Below are 20,661 nucleotides of genomic sequence, written 5' to 3' on the forward strand. Positions count from 1 at the left end.
TAAATGTTCCACTGCTAAGACAACAGTGGCCTTGACTCATCACTCCTTACACTCTTCATATAATGCTGACATTTAGAGGCAATAATTCAGGCAGTGTCTTGTGTTCATAAACAAACCTGCCATCCTGGTCTGCAACTTGTTATTTTACCAGTCAAGGCCAATAAAACACACATTGTGTCTCCAGACACTGACCTAAACTCTGCTTCCTCCTACATGTACCACACCTCCACCATCCTCTTTCTCTTCCGCCTCATCATCATCACCATCATTACCGCCATCACCATCATCATCAACACATTCGTCATCATAATCATTATCATCATCATCTTCATCATGATCATCATTCTCATCAGACTGTCACTGTAATCATCATCATCATCACCATCATCGTCATCACCATCACCAAAATCATCATCATTCTCATCATCACCATCATCATCACCACATTCGTCGCCATCATCTTCATCATGATCATCATTCTCATCAGACTGTCACTGTAATCATCATCACCACCATCATCATCATCATCACCACCACCAAAAATCATCATCATTCTCATCATCACCACCATCACCTCCCCCACCACCAAAATCATCATCATCATCATTATTCTCATCATTGTAGTCATCACCATCACCACCATCATCGTCATCCTCCTCCTCCTCTTCCTCATCACCATCCTCCTCATCCTCTGCACAACCCCTGGCCACCTCCTCCACTTCTCTCCCTAAAACACTCATCCTGCCTAATCCCTGGTAATAACCTGCTCTCTCGCTGCCCTCCGGTGAGCACGTTGTTCAGCCACCCTCTTGTAACAAGGGTGAATTCCTTTCTGATTCCTGGAGGCCAGAGTCCTAGTGGGCTAGCGCCATCTGCTCCACTAACACACGGCAGCAATACAACCTGCGTCTATTCTTAGCCAGCACACTGAATCAGTGCAGGCCAGGCGCAGCTATTAATAGCGCCGAGAGGCCACACGGAGCAAGGTAGCTTCCACGGTGTAGAGCAGTAACCCAATTCATAAAACCAGCCGAGCCAAGCCGCTCGGAGAGGGGGGGGGGGGGGGGGGGGCAGCAGCCAGACCAGGAGGAGGAGACGCTGCATGGTGCCTTGTTTGTTTTAAAGGCCTCTATCTATGCGGCTTCTGCCTGCACAGCACACATGTAAAAGTAAATAAACACACACACAAACACATTGCACAGATGAACAAAAAAATACAGTAGCACACACACCAGGGCTTAAAATTCATTTTTCATAATGGGGGGGAATTCCCCCCTTAGGTTATTCATATAGGGGGGATTTACACAATTTGGGGCCATCCTAGATTCTGCTTGACTCTCTCATCACACAAACACACACTGAAAATTATGGCCTATGTGATATGTTTCTATTTCATATATTTTTAAATTCATAAAGAGTATATTTAGTTAATAATGTATAGTATTTTACTAGTAATTACTAGTAGCTAAACATATTACATTTAGGCATATCTTTAATGTGGTGTGTAGGTCTAATTGAGTGCACATTGGTGATGTGTAGGTGTAATTGTGCCTGTCACTTTAAGAAATACGTGAGAATAATTAGCCTTCATCCTGGCGGTTTTAGGCTAGTGAATAAAAGGTGTGTATAGTGCATGGATATATGGATGCAATTCATTATGTTTTCTATGTCATTAGATAAAATAAATGTTCAAAAAACTAATAAGTCGAAGACAATCTTTCTGGGATCAAGTGTTTTGCAATGTTCACTAATGATTTTAGTGAGCATTAGCCTACTGGCAGACGTGACCTGAGCTAGCATATTACCAAGGAGCTCTCTCCAGATGTAAAAGTTTGCCATGGCTAAGTAGCCTATTTGCGTAAGCGCAAAGTGGTTCTCTCTCTCTCTCTGCGTGTGTGTGTGCGTGTGTCTGCGTCTACATGAGGCTATGTTCAATTCAACTCGGTAGTTGATCCGTCCGGTTAATAGCACCGCATTCACGCCACTTCATGATTAGATTAATGTAACGTCATCAGACAGGCTGTAAAAGTGTATGCGGGAATTTCTCGCATTATGATGGCTAGAGTTGCGGGACTTGAACAAATTATGCGCAATACCCGCAATCCCGCAGGGAAATTTAGGCCCTGCACACACACACAAACACAGAGAGAGAGATGTGCACATTTGCACATACAAAGTAACACTACGGAATATACAAACAAACACACATGTACACACATAGACAAACACACATAGATGTGCACATGCACAGACTCAGACACGTTCCCTTATTCACATAATGCACATGTGACCCCCCAACACACACACACACACACACATTTAAGTGATGAAACAACCATCCTAATTGGTCTTGATGGGGATCTTAAAACAGGAGTGGGGGGATCAAAAGGCCATCAATTTGGCTCTGTCTGTCCACAGTTGAATATCTTTTAAACTTTAAACAGCTTCTGTTAATCTGTAATGAGCTCCGATCCTCTGAACATTTTAAATTGTTTGATGAATAATAGAACACGCCAATTTGTCGCCTCCACACCAGTTCAAATTAGAGGAGAGCCGCTACAAAATGATATCAGTGGAAAAGATTGTCAGAAAACATTGCGACAACAGTTACTGAGATTATGACAGCTCTCATACGGAAATGATCACTGAGTGGTACAAATGTGGTCCAAATATCACATCCCAGGACCTTTCCCTTTCTTTCCCAAAACGAATGTGACTCAGATGGCAGAGGGTAGTTGGGCTGCCCTTTCATGTCCAAATGTTGAAGGAATATCTAAGGACTGAGTCACACTGAGCTGTTTCAGAAATGAAATCAACCCATTTAAAAAAGCAGGAGAAGAATACGAATGGCAATTCACATCACAAGACAATGTAGCAGTGCTTCCTACCACCTTCACATTGTTACAGTGAAAGGTGCTATGTGCGTAGATGTGCCATGCTGTGATGTGCCAATTACTGTTGTTTCTGCGCTCAAATTCTCTGGATTTTAAATTCACACCAAGAGACAAATCATCAAAGTATGTGTGTGTGTGTGTGTGTGTGTGTGTGTGTGTGTGTGTGTGTGTGTGTGTGTAGGATAACAATAGTGCCTGTATCATTTGAGGTTCCTGCAAAGGAGATTCCATCTCTGAAAAAACAGGGATGCACAGGGGCTTACTCAGTTCCCACTGTAAATACGGACGCCTATATCACCGATTCTCAAAAGTGATAGAGGCAGGATTAGTGCCTTTGATGCATTCAATGCTCCAAAAAGAGCACATGAATTATAATGTATAATTCAGTGATGCCTTTGTTGTTGTGGAAAAAAAAATCTGAGCCTCAGCTAAATATTTATGCTCCCCCTTTCTATTGCAAGTGAGACTCCTGCACGCGGGACATCACAATAGGCTGCTCAGACTAGCATGTGCATCTCATAAGCAGCATCTCACCCAAACACCACTGGGGTTACCCTTCTGCTGCACACACACACACACACACACACAGAGAGAGAGAGAGAGAGAGAGAGAGAGAGAGAGAGAGACACACACACACACACACACACACACACACACACACACACACACACAAACACACTGCAATGAATAAAAATAACTTAAGAAACTGGTGAGGAAACATGATGCGAAATGCGAACACGTAGAAACTGCATTAAAGTGTGACAGAAAGGAAATTGGGGCGTGCATTACTTAAGGGTAAAAGGGCACTGCGTCAGGGACCCAGATGCCGAATCTTTTGAGCCCTAAATCTGACTAACTTCATGCCGTACCCAGAGAGGCACAGAGGCGCCGGCAGCAGCAGGACACAGAAATTAATGCATGCTGGTTAAGTAATTATTACGCTGTCAGTCAACTTGCCATTACGGAGAGGCAAAACTATAATCAATCCTATTTCTTACAATGTAAAAACTTCAATTATATGAACAATGGGGGGGGGGGGGGGGGTTAAATTATGTGAATTATGCAATAAAATAACGAAGATGTCCCTACGATTGAGTAATCACACTGGGCCATTAGACTCTGCTATCAGGTATTCGACTCCATATAGCTTCAATTCACAAAAAAAGCCCCTTTAGAGGGAGAGCAGATAGCTAACAAACGTTCAGAAAAAATCCTGTTGGCAAATTTGAGGAAAAGTCGGTAAAGGGGCTATTTCACACAATTTGAGGGTGCTGAATTAAAATATTTTGTTTACCAAGCTCAATTTTGAGTTTTAAGCTTGGTAATTAGCATAATTCACATACTTTTTGGTTTTGCCATCAGATGTCATAGGAATTGCAAAAAATAAGGCATTAATATACTCTTTATGTATCAGATATGTTACAGGACAGGAATTACCCAAATGACCCTCAAGTAGGAAATGAAAATAAGCTAAAATTAAAATATAAATTGAAATAATAGCTAAAATTCAGTATGACGTTTAGAAGCAAAATAGATTCCTTGATAATAAATTGATAGAATAGTAGGTGACTGCTCATTTTTCTGTAGAAAGTACTTTGTCACTAACTATTATGTCAGTCTTTAAAGAGGATTTACACTGTATTTTTTTTTACTGTAAAGGCTGTGCTTGCCTAGTTAAAACATCTCACTGGTGCTCTTTCCTATCATTCAAATTCCAGCCATGCAAAAAAATTGAAGAGTGTGCATGTTTGAGGGTTGCTGAAGAGTGCTATGGAGATTGCATTATTTGCAAAAAATTTAGACAAGATATCCTTTATAGTGCAACAAAAAGAAACATTCTCCAGTGCATCATTACTGCATATGACGCTGAAAGGGAAGTGGACCTAGGAAAAATCCTCAGCTAACTGATCAATGTACTATAGCTATTGCAGATAGCGATGGTTATTTGTGAAGTGGAAATAAGTCTATCCTCACTCAAGTGCTGTCTAGCAATGTGGAATGTCCAGTTATTGATCACTGCAAAAACTGCTCATTCAACACTGATAATAGATGCTTAAGATCTAGTTATGTCTTTAGGACACCCATCTGACTGCAGCACATTTAAGAAGTATGCAGAAAAGTTTGTAAGAAACTTTTGTATTGTTATTTGGTATTTGTTATGTGGTAGCAAATTATGTTGACTATCAAATAAATAGACCTAATGTACAGTAGGAATGCACACAGATACTGCAACAGATACGCTCAGGCCAATCCAAACTTTTCTCATCTGTTGTTCCTCGTTGGTGGAACACACTAGGGCAGGGTCATCCCTCTCCATTTTCAAAAAACTCCTGAAGCTCTTTAGAGAACATCTCCTCTCATAGCACCACTTACAACAAGTCTTGCTGATCCTAGCACTTACCACCTGTCTTGAACTGACACTCAACTGTTTAAAAACAGCACTCACTGATTCACTTATTCTTACTGTACTCTACCGTTTTTAAATTGTCCTAAAATTGTTGATAGAATTGCTTTAAAACTTAACTGTTACCATGTTGTTAGTCGCTTTGGTTAAAAATGTGTCAGCCAAATGTAATGTAATAATGGTGTAGGCCTATCTGATTAAAGAAGCCCTATGCAACAATTTTAGCAAAAATGACCTTAATTATGCAGGTTGAGAGTCGTTCTGATGGTTCTACAACACTTTTTGGGTCGTTTGGTGGGTGCTTCGTCTCCCCCTAGTGCTTCTCCACGGAAAAACCGAATATGCAACTTTCTGGTCCCGAACCGAAGACATCCGGATGTGCCTCGGCGGAAGGCCTCGAAAATGTAGTCAGATTGTAGTTTCTAAGAAGACTGCAAAACGGACTCCGACTTGGCTTTGTTGCTGTTGAAATTGTAAGTACCGTATTTTCCGGACTATAAGTCGCACTTTTTTTCATAGTTTGGCTGGTCCTGCGACTCAGGTGCAACACATATATATTTATATATATGTTTTTTTCCTCTTCATGACACATTTTTTGACTGGTGCGACTTATACTCTGGTGCGACTTATAGTCCGGAAAATACGGTAGCCTACCCTTGGGTGAACTTAGTTTTTGTAATGTGGTTTGATAGTCTCTTGAACAATGTGTTTGCTCGACCGTTTTATTGTGAACCCTGTATGTGTTTAGCTTGGTTTCTTGATGGCTAGCTCGTTAGCTAGTGTGGGTTTAGCGTAGCAGTCACTTGCTACCGAAGCTGCAGGGGGAGCTATGTCGTGAAAAATGCGAGCCCAAATCAGGCGAAAACCCAGAAACAGCGAAGGAATAACCAGACTTGCATAGGGCTTCTTTAAGACCCAAAGAGTGGTTGAAACGTACTTATTAAATTACACTGGGAGCAAAGAAGACTATCTTTACTTTTTTCCCTTTACAACTGTCAAAGAAATCCTAAAAACACAGGAAGGACTAGGGTAGCCTACATCAGATGGCCTAAAGATTAGGCTCTTCTGCATAGCATTAAGTGATTTGCATGCAGTAACACTGACCTTGATCTAGCCTACTTTGGCTATTTAAAGGTAATTTATTGCCAAAACATCACACAATATAAATGAGCTATAACAAACAATAAATGACTTAATCACACACAAACTACTATTTTACTGACTACAAAAATATTAATTATGTAGGAAGTTAGAAGGTTAAAACCCAGAATTGACCAAAAGTGCACTAAATTCAACACAAATGACTCAATACACTTGGAGGAGGCCTGCGTCCTTTCTTTTCCAGATATTTTAGGATTTGGATATCGTTTTAGTATCGAGTATCAAGATATTTATGGCAGTACGGTGTTCATTTTAGGACATACTCAGACTCAGGTGTCAGACTCAGAAAAACATCGGTCATCTTCAGACAAAACTGCCTCAGCATCAGAAAAACCAGACTCAGGTGTCAGACTCAGAAAAACATCTGTCATTTTCAGACAAAACTGTCTCAGCTTCAGAAAAACTTCTGTCATCTTCAGGCAAAACTGCCTCAGCGTAAGAAAAACCTCTGTCATCCTCAGATAAAACTGCTTCAAACCAAACTGAGTCAGGTCTCAGAAAAAACGCTGTCAGAAAAAGTGGAGTCAGGTCTCAGAAAATCAGGTCTCAGAAAAGTATTAAGTATTAAATGTGCTATGCCATGATGTAATACCATACAATACCATTATAAAACGTTAGCATTGTCATTGCACAACAATAATAGACAGACATAAAGATAGACAGGTACTTGAAATGTAATCCCCAGGGGACAATAACTGCAGCGTTGTTGAATTCATTTGATATGAGATGTTATCTTAACTTATTTAGAGAAATGTGCCTTGTTGTTGGTACCTGCTATTTCATGTATTATCATAATGGTATTATATGGTATTACATCATGACATAGCACATTTGTCTTTATGGGGGTTTGGGAATAATGATGTGATGATAATGATGCAGGTTTCTTACTGGTAGGTAGTGTACAACTGAGAAACGGTTAGCAAAAGTAAGAAATAATGGTCCAGGTGTCATTCTGGACTTTCGTGGTGGAAAAATGTTTAACCCACTTTTCCCTAGCTCATTGAATGTACCGTAATCCTACGAAAAACAAATTATTTTGCTGTATGTAGTACGTAGCTTACTCCGGTATGTGCCTTACAGCAGCTGCTAATGTAACTAGCGAAGTGAGGTTAGCTAAGTTACATCCATGGATTTCCTACAATGTGTATACCATTGGATCACTTTCTACCTTTACTTATAATTTCTACATCTAACCAAGCACCAAATATAACATGCCAGTGACCAGGCTTGGAATTTCACCATTCTGGGGGCAAGGCCACTTGGCCTTCAGTTGGGCATATTTGGTGGGGGGCACAAAGGCCACATGGGCACCAAGGCCAAAGTTAACTATACAGTAGTAGGCTATAAAAATGATCAAAGTTGTATTTAGCCTATTCACTGCAGTAGACCTGCATCATTGTATGAAACATTACAAAAACATGAAACATGACATATTACATATATATAACTGTAAATCATCTGATCATTTAATAAAAACAGATATCTAGGCTATAACATTTATTTGATATTTGGCCTGCTATGAAATCATGTATTGAACCATTTAAATTTAAGCCATCTTTAAGAAACTCAAATAGCCTAGATGCATGCTTAGCATTTTGTGATCAGGCTACTTTCACAAACTCTTAGTCAGCTGTCCTCTGATTTACCAATATCTAGGCGATATTTGTAACATTTATTTTGTATTTGGCCCGTTATGAAATCATGTGGAACAATTTGAACACATTGTAAAACTTAAAGCCCAAATTTGGAGACATCAATGCATGTCGAAATTTACTGCAAATTCAAAACTGGATTACTCTGGAACGGCTAACTGTACAGGGGACTGCTTTACCTTTGTGTTCGATAAGGTCTCCTGTTTATTCTGGTATATGATTTGTCATGTGTTAAAAGAAGGGTTCGTAAAGTATTCCACCAAGATGAATGGGTAAGGAGATCATGGACGCAAAACCTTCAGTAGAATGTATGATTAAATTGAATTATATTATTTACTTTTCTCGCGAACCGTTCAACACAGCAATTATCGGCTAACATCGTTTAAAAGCTGAGAAAAAGCTCTTTCATGTGACATCACTTGTGATGTCTGTGTGATGAATAGGCTACTTCGCGAGTAGTTCAACTGAGAAGAATGGGTGAATTTGGACGCACTTTCTTGCTTTCTCCACTGCGTAAAAGACTAAATTAATTTGCGCTGTGAATGCTAAGATTATTTTGACAGGCCGCAGGCTAAATAAAAATCGCTATTAGTAGGACACAAAGCAGAATATTGAAAGAAGGGGGCACCAAGGCCACCGTGGCCTGTAAACCTATGATTTTCAAAGGGGCTTCACGGCCAACGCAAGGGGCTATCACGGCCGTCGTGGCCTCCGTGAAATTCCTACCCTGCCAGTGACAGAATAACTATTAAGCATAATATTAAACTCACCGTTCTGTATCCGTCGTCTTCTTCTGTCCCCACAATAACTTTTCATTTGAGACTTTTTCGTCGGACTCTGAGACCTGATTTTCTGAGACCTGACTCCACTTTTTCTGACAGCGTTTTTTCTGAGACCTGACTCCACTTTTTCTGAGGCAGTTTGGTTTGAAGCAGTTTTATCTGAGGATGACAGAGGTTTTTCTTACGCTGAGGCAGTTTTGTCTGAAGATGACAGAAGTTTTTCTGAAGCTGAGGCAGTTTTGTCTGAAAATGACAGATGTTTTTCTGAGTCTGACACCTGAGTCTGGTTTTTCTGACGCTGAGGCAGTTTTGTCTGAAGATGACAGAGGTTTTTCTGACGCTGAGGCAGTTTTGTCTGAAGATGACAGAGGTTTTTCTGACGCTGATGCAGTTTTGTCTGAAGATGACAGAGGTTTTCTGACGCTGAGGCTGTTTTGTCTGAAGATGACCAATGTTTTTCTGAGTCTGACACCTGAGTCTGAGGATGTCCTAAAATGAACACCGTACGGCAGGTATTGTATCAAGTCATAATTTTGGTATTGTGACAACACTATGCCAGAGCCATTCTGCTTTCTAGATGTCGAGGCTCTACCACCAACAAGTGATGCTGCTCAATGGCATATTAGAAGAGCACATTATCAAGCTCTAGTATGGAGGCAAGCACACATACCAAATCCAGTGTTACTATAAGTAAAATGTTTTTTACTTGTCGGTTGTTGCTGACGGTAGATGCAGTTCTGCATTAGGCTTATTCCCGCTATCTAAGTTCATATGTACTGTAGGATATATTCTGAGTTGAAGGTTATCTGTGCAATTTGTTATTGTGATGAAATGCATCCACCACGAGTGACTCACTATGTTAGCAATAGAAATATGGTTGTGTTTTGATTAGAATTTCCGAGTTTATTACATGTTAACTGTAATCATGTTCCCATTAAATATGTTAATAAACTAGTATGGCTTCTTTAATGCTCAAACATGTATTTAGAGAACACTTTTATTTGGTTTTAGTGATTACTTTTGAAATCAACACAATTTAGGGAAAAATAAGCAAAAATAATCGCTATTTTATGTTAAAATGCTGATTATGCGGCTTAGACCTCAAATTTGCCGTCAGAAGTTCTCTTCTGTGAAGCTGCTCTCCCTCTATTTCATCGTCCTCCAGCTTTTTCCTTTCACTCACTCGAGAGAGAGCATTGAGAAAGGACTGGAGAAAGAGGAAGAGGAAGAGCTGTTTCCTTTTTTCTTCACTTGCTAATCACAGCAGTCCCTCCGAGAGCCGAGAGAGAGAAAGAGAGAAAGAGAGAGAGAGAGAGAATGTGAGAAAGGCTGAGGAACAGGCAATGAGAAAGAGAGAGAGATTGAGAGGGAAAAGGGAGAAAGAAACAGACAGAAACAGAGACATGGACATGACAGAGGAACAGGCAGTGAGAAAGAGAGAGAGAAAGAGAGAGAGGTAGAAAGAGAGAGGGAGAAAGAAAGAAGGAGAGAATAAGAGATCGGGGGCTGGTGATGAAGCTGTGTCTGCCCGTGGCCAGGCCTCTGCCATGGCCCCAGGGCACTGATCCCCCCGGGCCATGCCACCACCGCACCACGCCAGCCGCCCCCCCCGCCAGCACCCCGACCCCCCCGTGTGCTACTGGGCACTCAGCAGCAGAACACGCCACATGCCGTCAGCCAGAGCGTGCTCTGAGACACACATAAAAACACACACACACACACACCCACACACACCCTCCCACTGGGACTAAGCTGCTAAGCAGGACTTGTGAATGGCAAGGCTTCCACCACAGCCTGTGTTGATTTAACAAACCATGATAATCTGACTGAGTCATGCGCTGATCCAGGTGAGGTTTAAGGTTTAATCGTTTCCCAAAGAAACATTAGTATTTCACATTGGTCCTGAGCAAGGGAGGGGTATCAAATCATCAGCTGCTAAAATCGGCACATAACTCAACACAACCCAACGTTCAAGGAGGATCGTGCAAATTTGGTTTGATGTTTTCAAAAGACACCCATGTTGACCAATTAATCCCACACCACAAATATATCCATAGACACATTTTAGGTTGGGCAGTAGGATGCAAATATAATTTATGTGAGCACAACAATCCTGGGTCTACCAGCAGGAGATAAAACGAGAGGGACAAGCAATACAGTGTTTTCTTTAAAGAGTGTAGAGTAGGATAAAGATCCCAGAGTCACGTCAAATCTCAAACAAAAAGACATCTATATTGTTTTGCGTTATGGCAGTGAGATGCAGAATTCTGTCTTATACTACGTCTACTACTGCCCAAAACAGTTGGCAAGGTATAACTATCTGCTACCTCCAGAATTCACACCCACTGGAACACATGACACTGACAAATCTACTTCTGTAAGCCTCCTTCCTCCATTGTCCCTGCTATTCAATATCAATTTACTGCTTTGATACTACCACATATTTGCACATGTCATTCCAAGAACTGTAAGATGAAATACACTTTTTTCATCATTGTCTATAAAAGTAATATATTTTTCCATGAACAAGTCATCATACATTTCCTTTTTCTAAAGAAGGTTTTCAGCATTTAATGAACCTCCCTCGGAAATCAGTTCAACATACTTTTGTTATGTTATCACATGCTGCTAAGGGCATCAGTAACTGTTAGCAACAATTCAGCTGTGAGTAGTGTTTTGGTTAAAGGTTGCCATGGTGTGTATAGCTGCATTTGCCTATAATGTAACACAACAGCTACCTGTCACTGAGGATATCAACCTTCAATAAACCCTCTGACAAGAATTCACCGTGTGGTTGATCGAAGACTAGTTGGTCTCATTATTGGCAGGTTAGCATGGGTGTTGCTGACTGCATACTGTGCATTACTTTAAATACATGCTGAACAAGGCCTCCTTGTTTATCATCCAATCGGCTGTCTGAGGCAGTCTGACAGGAATGATTTAGCATATGGCTGGGCACGAAAGTTGCTGATCAAACAGAGCTGCCATAGTCTACTTCAACTCTGTTAAATACAGCTCCAAGCTATATTTAGGTTGGACTGGAAAAAAAGCAAATGCAATGGGCTTGCGAATGCAAAAACCACTAGTGACCTCTCTCCCTTGCACTGTGCACTGTACTTTTTTTTTGTCTGTGAGGAGCTCTGTGAAAGGTCACGGCTTCGTCCGTCCTTCTCAGATCCATGAAATCCTGAGCACTTAGAGCTGTCCCTGGTGCTAATGGCCCCAGCTGAGAGCCAGTGAAGCCTGCCTCTGATTCAGTCATTAGCCCTGATTAATATGGACGGGCAAAAAAACACCCTGACACATCTCCCTTCACACAAACACACTCTCTCTCTCTTTCTCTCTCTAACTTTCTCTGACAAACACACACACACACTCTCTCTCACACACTCTCTGACACACACACATACACACACACACTAGTGTTAATTTTGTCACCTATTTTTAATTTAGTCTTAGTCTTAGTCTTGTGACGAAATTTCCTTTTTAGTCTTTGTCATATTTAGTCATTCAAATATAATTTTTGTTAGTCAAGTTTTAGTCGACTAAAAGTCTCGTCATTTTAGTCTAGTTTTAGTCAAAAGAAAACTAAAGGTATCTTAGTCTTAGTCAGTTTTAGTCAACACATTTTAGTCTTTTTTTTTATAACAAATTATTTCTGATTACCATTTGAGTCAAATAGTGTTTCCCACATCTCAATTTTCCAACAATATTGTGTGTCCACAGGGCTACTCGTCTGTTATAATTACTCATTCTGATTTTTTGTCAGTCAGTATGTGTACATGCACAGGTAAGTCGAGCTACAGTTATAGCTCGGCTGGGATTTGACCATAGACAGTAAAAGATTTGACTGGACCACTGTCATATTCGTAGACCAGTGTTTCTCAAAGTGTGGTCCGGGGATCACTGGTGGTCCGCAAGCTATCCCAAGTAGTCCGCGAGCAGACATGGTAAAATATAATATAGATGAGTTGTTTGCAATATTGAACTAACTTGTATGTAAAAACAGTTCTGCAACACTGTCTATGTAAGATATGCCAGTTTAAATCATACAGTATGAATCCACACAATAAGCAAAGTGCAAAGACAATAAGCAAGGTGGTTCAGTGAGTAGGCCTATTGTGTAGACTAATTATAGGCTACTGTTGAAGTAGGTCTAATCTTTTATTTTTTTTTAGCTAGGGTTAGTTAAGTGGTCCTGAAACTGAAAAAGTTTGAGAAACACTGTCATAGGCCAACGTATTAATGTTTTACTCCGTCTCGCTAGATGGCGATATATGCGCCCAAACACAACACATTCCCCAAACAGACTCTCCATCTTAGCCATAGCTAACTTGCTAGCGAACTTTCCATATTAGCTTACTTGCTAGCAAACTTTGCATCATCAGTCTAACTAGTTAAATAGTTGACATTACATGATGAACATTTTCGTATGGACATTCTGGGGGATGTTAATTTGTATGAGAGAAGCTTCAACTTCTGGGTATGTAGCATTGTGGCATAAAGCTTAGGTAGTTAGCTTGCTAACTCTGGCAGAAATCTCCAGTGTTCTTGTTCCATGTAGTTTCGTGTTGCAGCCACAGGGTTGCAGCAACAGCACGTAGACTAGCCTACAGGAAAGCTGTTGCGTATGAACTCATTCGGAATATTTTGAAAACGTAACAGCTAGATATTCTGTCTTCTCATTTTGTAGACGAAAATGAAGAGAGATTTTATCTTTGTTTATATTGCATGCAAAACATTTTAGTCTCGTCTTTTTTGGTCAACAATAATGCCTCTTAAGATAGTCTTAGTCAGTGTTTCAGGACATTACTGCCGTCTCGTCATCGTCTCGTCTTAGTCATGAAAAAAAAGGTTGTTGACGAACATATTTCCTCTCGTCTCGTCTGACGAAATTAACACTAACACACACACACAAACACAACAGGCCCTCACTTTATCTTCTCTCTCTCTGTCTTGCTCTCTGTCTCACTCACTCACTCACTCACTTACTTATGCACTGGAGTCTTGCCTCACACAGAAGAGTGAGGTTTTTTTTGGTGAAACGTTCTCTCTCTGAACTCGATCCCCTACAGACTGAACTCTGCTGTCGCAGATAACTCGATGCGACGTGCCAAGCCAATTAACAAACACAGGCAGAAGAGCATCACTTCTCAGAAAAGTTAGAGATGAGCTAGATTTCCTCAGTGGGCAAAGAGGCAGCTGCATGGATTACGTAAATTTGGGAAGTGGGAACAAACAGCAAACATAGTTTGAAATCATCTAAACTACTCTTGACCTTTTTCTTCTTGAAGAACATTTCACTGTCCTTCAAGTGCCCCCCCAAATGCACAAATCCTTTCCACTGACGGATGCATCCGGAACCAGGATCTACCCTCTAGCACTGCAGGAAGTGGGGCAACCAATGCAGGACAAATACTGAGGGACGGGTGCGCAAGGACAGAACAGGAACAAAGGAAGCTTTGGGGAAAAGGTGCCAGGCGGACAGAGCAACCAGGCCAGCAGAGATATGGGTCTAATCACTCACCTCACAGTATGGCCGTCTGTCTCAGCCATACACACACACACACACACTTTACTAGAGTCTCTAACATATAACCACCACTTTACAGACATACCACATTTAGTATTGTAAAAGGAGAGAGATAGAAATCTGCCTTGCGGTGCAACCAGGCCAGCGGTAGGGATGGGCGATATGCCTTAAAACCACATCACAATATGTCATGATAATTCTGGCGATAACGATATAAATGACGATTTTAAAATAGTACTATTCACCAGTTTCCTCAGCCACAAGTTACATCAGCTTACAGTCTAGAGAGCCATCAGCAATGAACTTTACACTGTCATCTACAGTTTGAACTCCGCATTCAGTCATCTTTGTTTTCATTCTACATATGAGCTGCCAACATCACAGCACATGTGCTCGTCATCATCTATACCATTTATAGAATAGGTCTTCATTGTCATTGTCACAGGTGCAACGAAATTTAAAGTGCTTTCCCATCAGTGCATCATTCATGAGTCTATAAAAATATCATTTAAAAAAGAATAAATAGAAACATATAAAATAGCAGTAGCAGCATACATAAACACACACAGTCATACACACTGTCATTGCATAAAAACAGTATGAACATGCATACTTTCTGTCATTGCACTGATCCAATTTATATTGCAAGATGACAAAATCTTATCATGGGGAGGTATTCTGCACCGGTTTATGAATGACGACATAAATTTGGGCCATCCCTGGACAGCAGAGATGGGAGGGTCTAATGACACACCTCACAATATGGCCGTCTGTCTCAGCTATACAGTATTACTTCACCAGAGTCTCTAACATATAACTACTACTTTAGAGACATGCCATATTTAGTATTGTAAAGGGAGAGAGATAGAAATCTGCCTTGCAATGCATTTATCACATGCTTGCTGTGAGATTGCTGTGTGAAATAAGGTCATCTTTGAACCGTTCCATCAGATCTGAGTTGATTAGTTACTGTACTCACTGGGCGCACATAGGGGAGAGATGCTGGGTCAAGTCTGCAAATGCCCCCCTAACATTTGCTTGGCAAATATCTTTAAAATAGTGGTCTGATTCATTCATTCATTCATTCAGCTTTGAAGCATCACACAAATACACCAAATATTAACATCCATCAAATACTACACACATGATTATATATGATAATCCTTTCAATACCATCAGAAGTGTAGTGGTAAAATAAGGTGGGTAAACTATGAATTCTGTAATCACGGTGGACTGTGCCATGCAGTATCAGATTTTTAAAAAGGCATTCAGAACATGATGGTGGAGATTATTGTCCAATGTTTATAACAGTACCAGTGGATGAGAGGTGGATGAACTCTAATAAGAGGTGGATAAACTCCATTTCGGAAATCTCAGAGGTGGATAAACTGTTTAATTGCATTTAGCCTCCACTACATTCCTGAATACCATGCTTCTGTTACCTCAGATAATTGTGTATGGTAATCCCTCAAATGCTATGTCTCTGTTCCCTTTTTCAAAAACATGAAAATCACCATTGCTATCAAAACTGGCTGTTCCCAAGCTCAGTGAGACAGACGGCTGAATGTGAGGCACAACATTGCATGTGTACTGTAAGCTGGTATTCTGTATCTAATTGCAGTCTTAACTTGACTGACAGTTTAAAAATTAAACATGGAAACAAGCATCCTGTGGAAGTGAAGTGCATCCATTATTTCAGATGTGAGCAGCCTGACAAGATTTTGAGCACACCTCGAGATTTTGTAGCACTCCACTTGAAATCACCTACCAACACCATAAAAGGCAAAGGGGTCTCTCACATCATCATATGACATATACCGTAGCTGCCACAGAGCCACTCTTGATTAATTAAACATTGCATAGTAATGACACTTGAACATTTCTTTTCATAATCAGGTATTTTTTAGCTTAACTGAAGGGTGCCAGGGACATTTTAAGGGCATGTAAAAGTCACTGTTTTTTTTTTTTTTTAAATGTCAGCAATCTAAAAGACCTACTCCTAATGCCCTACAACAACAATCCTAATCCCCGCTGATTGGTTCACAGCAAAGCCAGGTGGTAACATGAGACACAAAAACCAGCAACCCAATTATGGCTGGCAGACTGTGAATGAGCCCTGAGGACTCAAGTGGGTCCTCTTGGAAAAATAAGTAAAAAAAAAAAAAAAAAAACCCTGTTTCAGACAGTCACAGCACGAGGACAGGAGACTTCAATTATCCGGAGCAGACGAGTGAGCACCCATACATGAAAAGGAGTAATTACAATGGCTCTAAATTGGGAAGGAACATGACCTTGTGAGACGCTGGTGCTTGTATGCACAACCACGCAGGCAAACGCGTGCCCACATACACACACACACACACACACACACACACACACACACACACACACTGAGCACCTGGCCCACATCAAGCCTCTTCAAGATGCAACGTGATTGGCCTACTGAGAACTACTGCTCTCATCCTTTCTACCACACACACACAGAGAGAGAGAGAGAGAGAGATACACACACACACACAGAGGTGACAGGTTTACAAAGCCACCGGTACTATTCCCACACGTTACGAAAATGCAATAATTAAAGACACCTGAGCACATCCCACACATTGAGATGAAACCGACAAGTGGTCTTCCTCAACCTATGGTACCCCACATGGGGTATTTTGTATGCAGTCTGTCAGACTGCATATTTAAAGAGTATCCACTGTGAAATACTTCAAAACACTCCTCCTCTTGAGCCTTTGCTCATTACACTTGAGTGAGCCCAAGGCCCCAATGCTCTACACCTCTAAACTCCTCTGCTCTTCCCCTTCTGTTTTATTGAAGGTATTAGTGTTAATGGAAGAGTGCTTTGGCTTTCCCAATAGTAATTTCAATGCATCAGCTGTCGTGCACCAGGTTTCCTCTCAGCTGAGGGATAAGCATTCACTTTCACTGACAACCTCCCACGACACACAACACAACCACGGACTTCACAGCAAAAAACCATCAGCAAAGAGCAATCATTAGCTGGATTATATATTCCTGTCAGTATCTTTGAGGCAGTTTGCAAATTATTTTTCTGTGCATTTGTACCCTGAGAGGAGAAAAAGAGAAACGTGATGCAATAAAGCGTCAGTGGGCGCACGCCAACAGCGGTGCTATTTCACTGGTCCGATTAGATAGGAGGCTTTCGGCTCCCATGGTTTGGTCGGTGCCAGGGGCAGAGCCAGGAACGCTGATGAAGGGTGATGGTTTGAAAAGAGCGGCGCAGCCGCGCAACCTGACAGGGCGCAACCTGAAAGATTTTAAGGCCACTGATTACACACAAAAGGACAAGCACAGGCAGGCCCGAGTAGCAACCGCCAACAACCGCAGCTACACCACAAGTGCGGAACTACAATAAACGGTCTCTGTTTTATTGAATTTAGCAGTCGTGACTCCCATGTGACCAGCTTGCTTGTGAATAAGGAATTCGATTTATAATGGCATAATCATATGAAATTTGGGAACATTAACAATTGATTGTAAAAAGTAGAATATTTCTCCCCCAGGGAAGGCAGATGGTGTCCTACAGTATAGCAGTTGTAGCAATGACAAAATATAAATCTGCAGATCTTAAACAATGACAGGCCAGTGTCTTTTACATATTTAAATAGCATACTTCAAAACAAAATACCATGTTATGCTGATCAGATAACAGGCCTACATAATATCGTGACACTAAAACGGTTCACAATTGTCTAACAATGGTTGATGGGCGCAGAAAACAAACCAGAGTCCTATGACATGACAACCGCGTTCATGGATAGGTGTTACTATTGACTGAGGATGCTTGGCTTGATTTGAGATAACCTAACTACAGACTAAATTGTTAGATTACACAACAGAACACAGTTTAACAGGGTTATAGGCCATATATTTCTAGAAAGACTGTATCTGAAGCAACAAGTCCTGGATCTGAGAAGAAGGTTTCTGTCTTGAGTTGATGTATTTTACCCTGCTTGTCTAGATAATATTGGACAATTTATTAGATCCATCCACCTGAAAATGGTGTGCATTAAATATCGATTTATAACCTACAGGTGTGTGGGGGTGGGTGGAGAGAGATTTATCAACCTCCGTTGCAGCAATAGTCAGCGAGGGAAAATGTCCTTCCTTGCCCCTACAATGTCCAGCCCTGCTTTTTATCAGTTTCATCATAGGTACAATCCTTTATGCATTTAGCTACCCAGTGTTTTAGTAAGAGTTTTATGCCGAACACCGAAAACGGACGGACAGGAGTCAGGGTGTGGGCAAGTCTACCGTTCATATCCTGATTCCTGACAGTAGTGTAAAGGGCGTGACAGCCAGGCAAATCCAAACGTCAAATTGCTGATAATGAGATTCATTTAGATTATCTAAGATTAAGTAATATCTGATTAAAGCAGTTTATAAAGGCATTTGCTAGGGTTGATGATGATCTAACTGGAGGAAAAGTGAATATCACACTGTTTTCTTAAATCTAGAAATTTCACTCATTCAAGTAGTAGCCTAGTCTGTCTCTACATACAGTGAACTGTTTAGGTGTTATGTTCATATCGCTGCTATTAAGGTAAACATATGACTGTGTGTGTGTGTGTGTGTGTGTGTGTGTGTTTTAAACTTGTACACATACATGTTTACTGTTAACAAGGGACTTACCTGATAATATCGTCATTATGCCCTAGAAAGAACTTCTGCGTGTGCTCTCTGGTGTTGTACACGACGCCGACCCCAGCTACGAAGTACACCACTTCTTTGCCTGCGGTGTAATACAGGTTGTTGCGGCATTGATGCCCTCTGTACCCGTAAATCCATTCTAATCTCAGTTGGCAACGAGGTGCAGTCCGATCGGCCATGATATTTAACAACTTCTTATGGATGATGTTTCTTATAAGTTCGTAGTTGTCACTGTTTTTAAGAACATCAACGCTGCCCGTGATTTGCTCACACAAATTTAGTGACACAGGCGGTCCTCTCAGTGTTGGTTATGTTGCCACAGGGTTAGTCGCTCATCCATCTGATGTGCACATCAGGATTTGCTGGACTGTGTCGAAACATTTCGAAAGTCATGTATGTTTTAATATCCTTTACACTGCGAGATAGGGCTACGTTCGTTCGTTACACCAGAAGATTTCATGCTGAATAACTTTTGACACGGTAAACACAGACCAACCATTTCAGGCATCCACATAAACACAGGGCTATTTACATTTTAAACCGTACAAGAAATGTATATTAATGGAGACGCATGTAGCCCAATGGTGCAGAATAAACAAATGACAAATGAACACTAGTCGGAGAGGATTCCACCACTGCTAAATATAATCCCCGCACTAATCCTCCGTCGTACCATCAGCCATAGTTTCTGCAGTTTTTACAGAAAAAAACTACACATAATTGAACAAAATTATTTAAAAAAAATGTTTCACGCTCGAAAAACGACAGACCGTACGACAACCATTCAGAAATCTGATTTGGGGAAATCCAAGAGTCTTAAGGTTGCGATGATATGAGATTTTGCGCGTTCAATCAATCCCGCAAAGTGCACTCTGTCGGTCGTAGGACCACCTCGCTCTTGTTGTCAGTCGCCGTCCCTGCTACGACACCGCCCCAAATATAAGTCTTCTTGTTGCTAACTTCCGTCCAGATGCAAACAATTGAAAATCTTCCAGATGTAACTGCTGTCAACGCATCTCTGTTTCTTAGTCCGCATCTCAAACGGATGAAAAACAGATTCCAGGATATGGAGTTCTCGTAGAATGCAGCATGTTCAAATTGCTAGTGACAACAGCAACAACATACATTTACCGAAACAGGGTTCGAGGTTTAGGTTTGGTAGACCCAGGCATGGCTCCTATTAGCCTCGTGCAACAAAAATCTATGCGTTTCTCATATTATTTCAAGAATTACCTCCTTGGTTCCTAGGTGATACTTGTTACCACGACGCTGTGAGCGCCGCCTCTGACTGCAATGGAAATCGGCCTGCTGCAAAGATTCATGGGCAACTGAGGATTTCGCATCATTTTGATCCCGCAATGTTGAAATCGCGTATTTAAAGACTACAAGAACCAGTGGGCCGTGCTCTGTCGCTGTCCGCGGTGCTGAAATTGGGAAACGAGACAGCCGTGTGGTGAATATGAAAACAGCTGGGCAACTATGCAAAACAGAATAGTGTAACCTTTCATTATCTAAAAGTTTAATTCAAAGGTGATGTGGTTTTGAAACATATTGA

The 20,661-nt window shown here is 41.1% G+C and overlaps 1 protein-coding gene across 1 annotated transcript in view; it reads right to left on the bottom strand.

The window, feature by feature from the left end:
• The window catches only part of LOC143124117 (echinoderm microtubule-associated protein-like 6), a 77,203-nt gene extending 56,860 nt beyond the window's left edge, over positions 1-20,343 (bottom strand). Inside the window, exon 1 of the mRNA XM_076285430.1 lies at positions 19,089-20,343. Coding sequence (XP_076141545.1) covers positions 19,089-19,285 — 197 coding nt within the window. The 5' untranslated portion in view covers positions 19,286-20,343. The remainder of the gene's footprint in view (positions 1-19,088) is intronic.
• Between the last annotated feature and the right edge of the window lie 318 nt (positions 20,344-20,661).

Source organism: Alosa pseudoharengus, unplaced genomic scaffold (genome assembly GCF_046254945.1).
Source record: "Alosa pseudoharengus isolate Yale_2024_CS ecotype anadromous, Long Island Sound unplaced genomic scaffold, YU_APseudo_1.1 YU_APseudo_1.1_scf_15, whole genome shotgun sequence".
In the NCBI taxonomy this organism is placed as follows: domain Eukaryota; kingdom Metazoa; phylum Chordata; class Actinopteri; order Clupeiformes; family Clupeidae; genus Alosa; species Alosa pseudoharengus.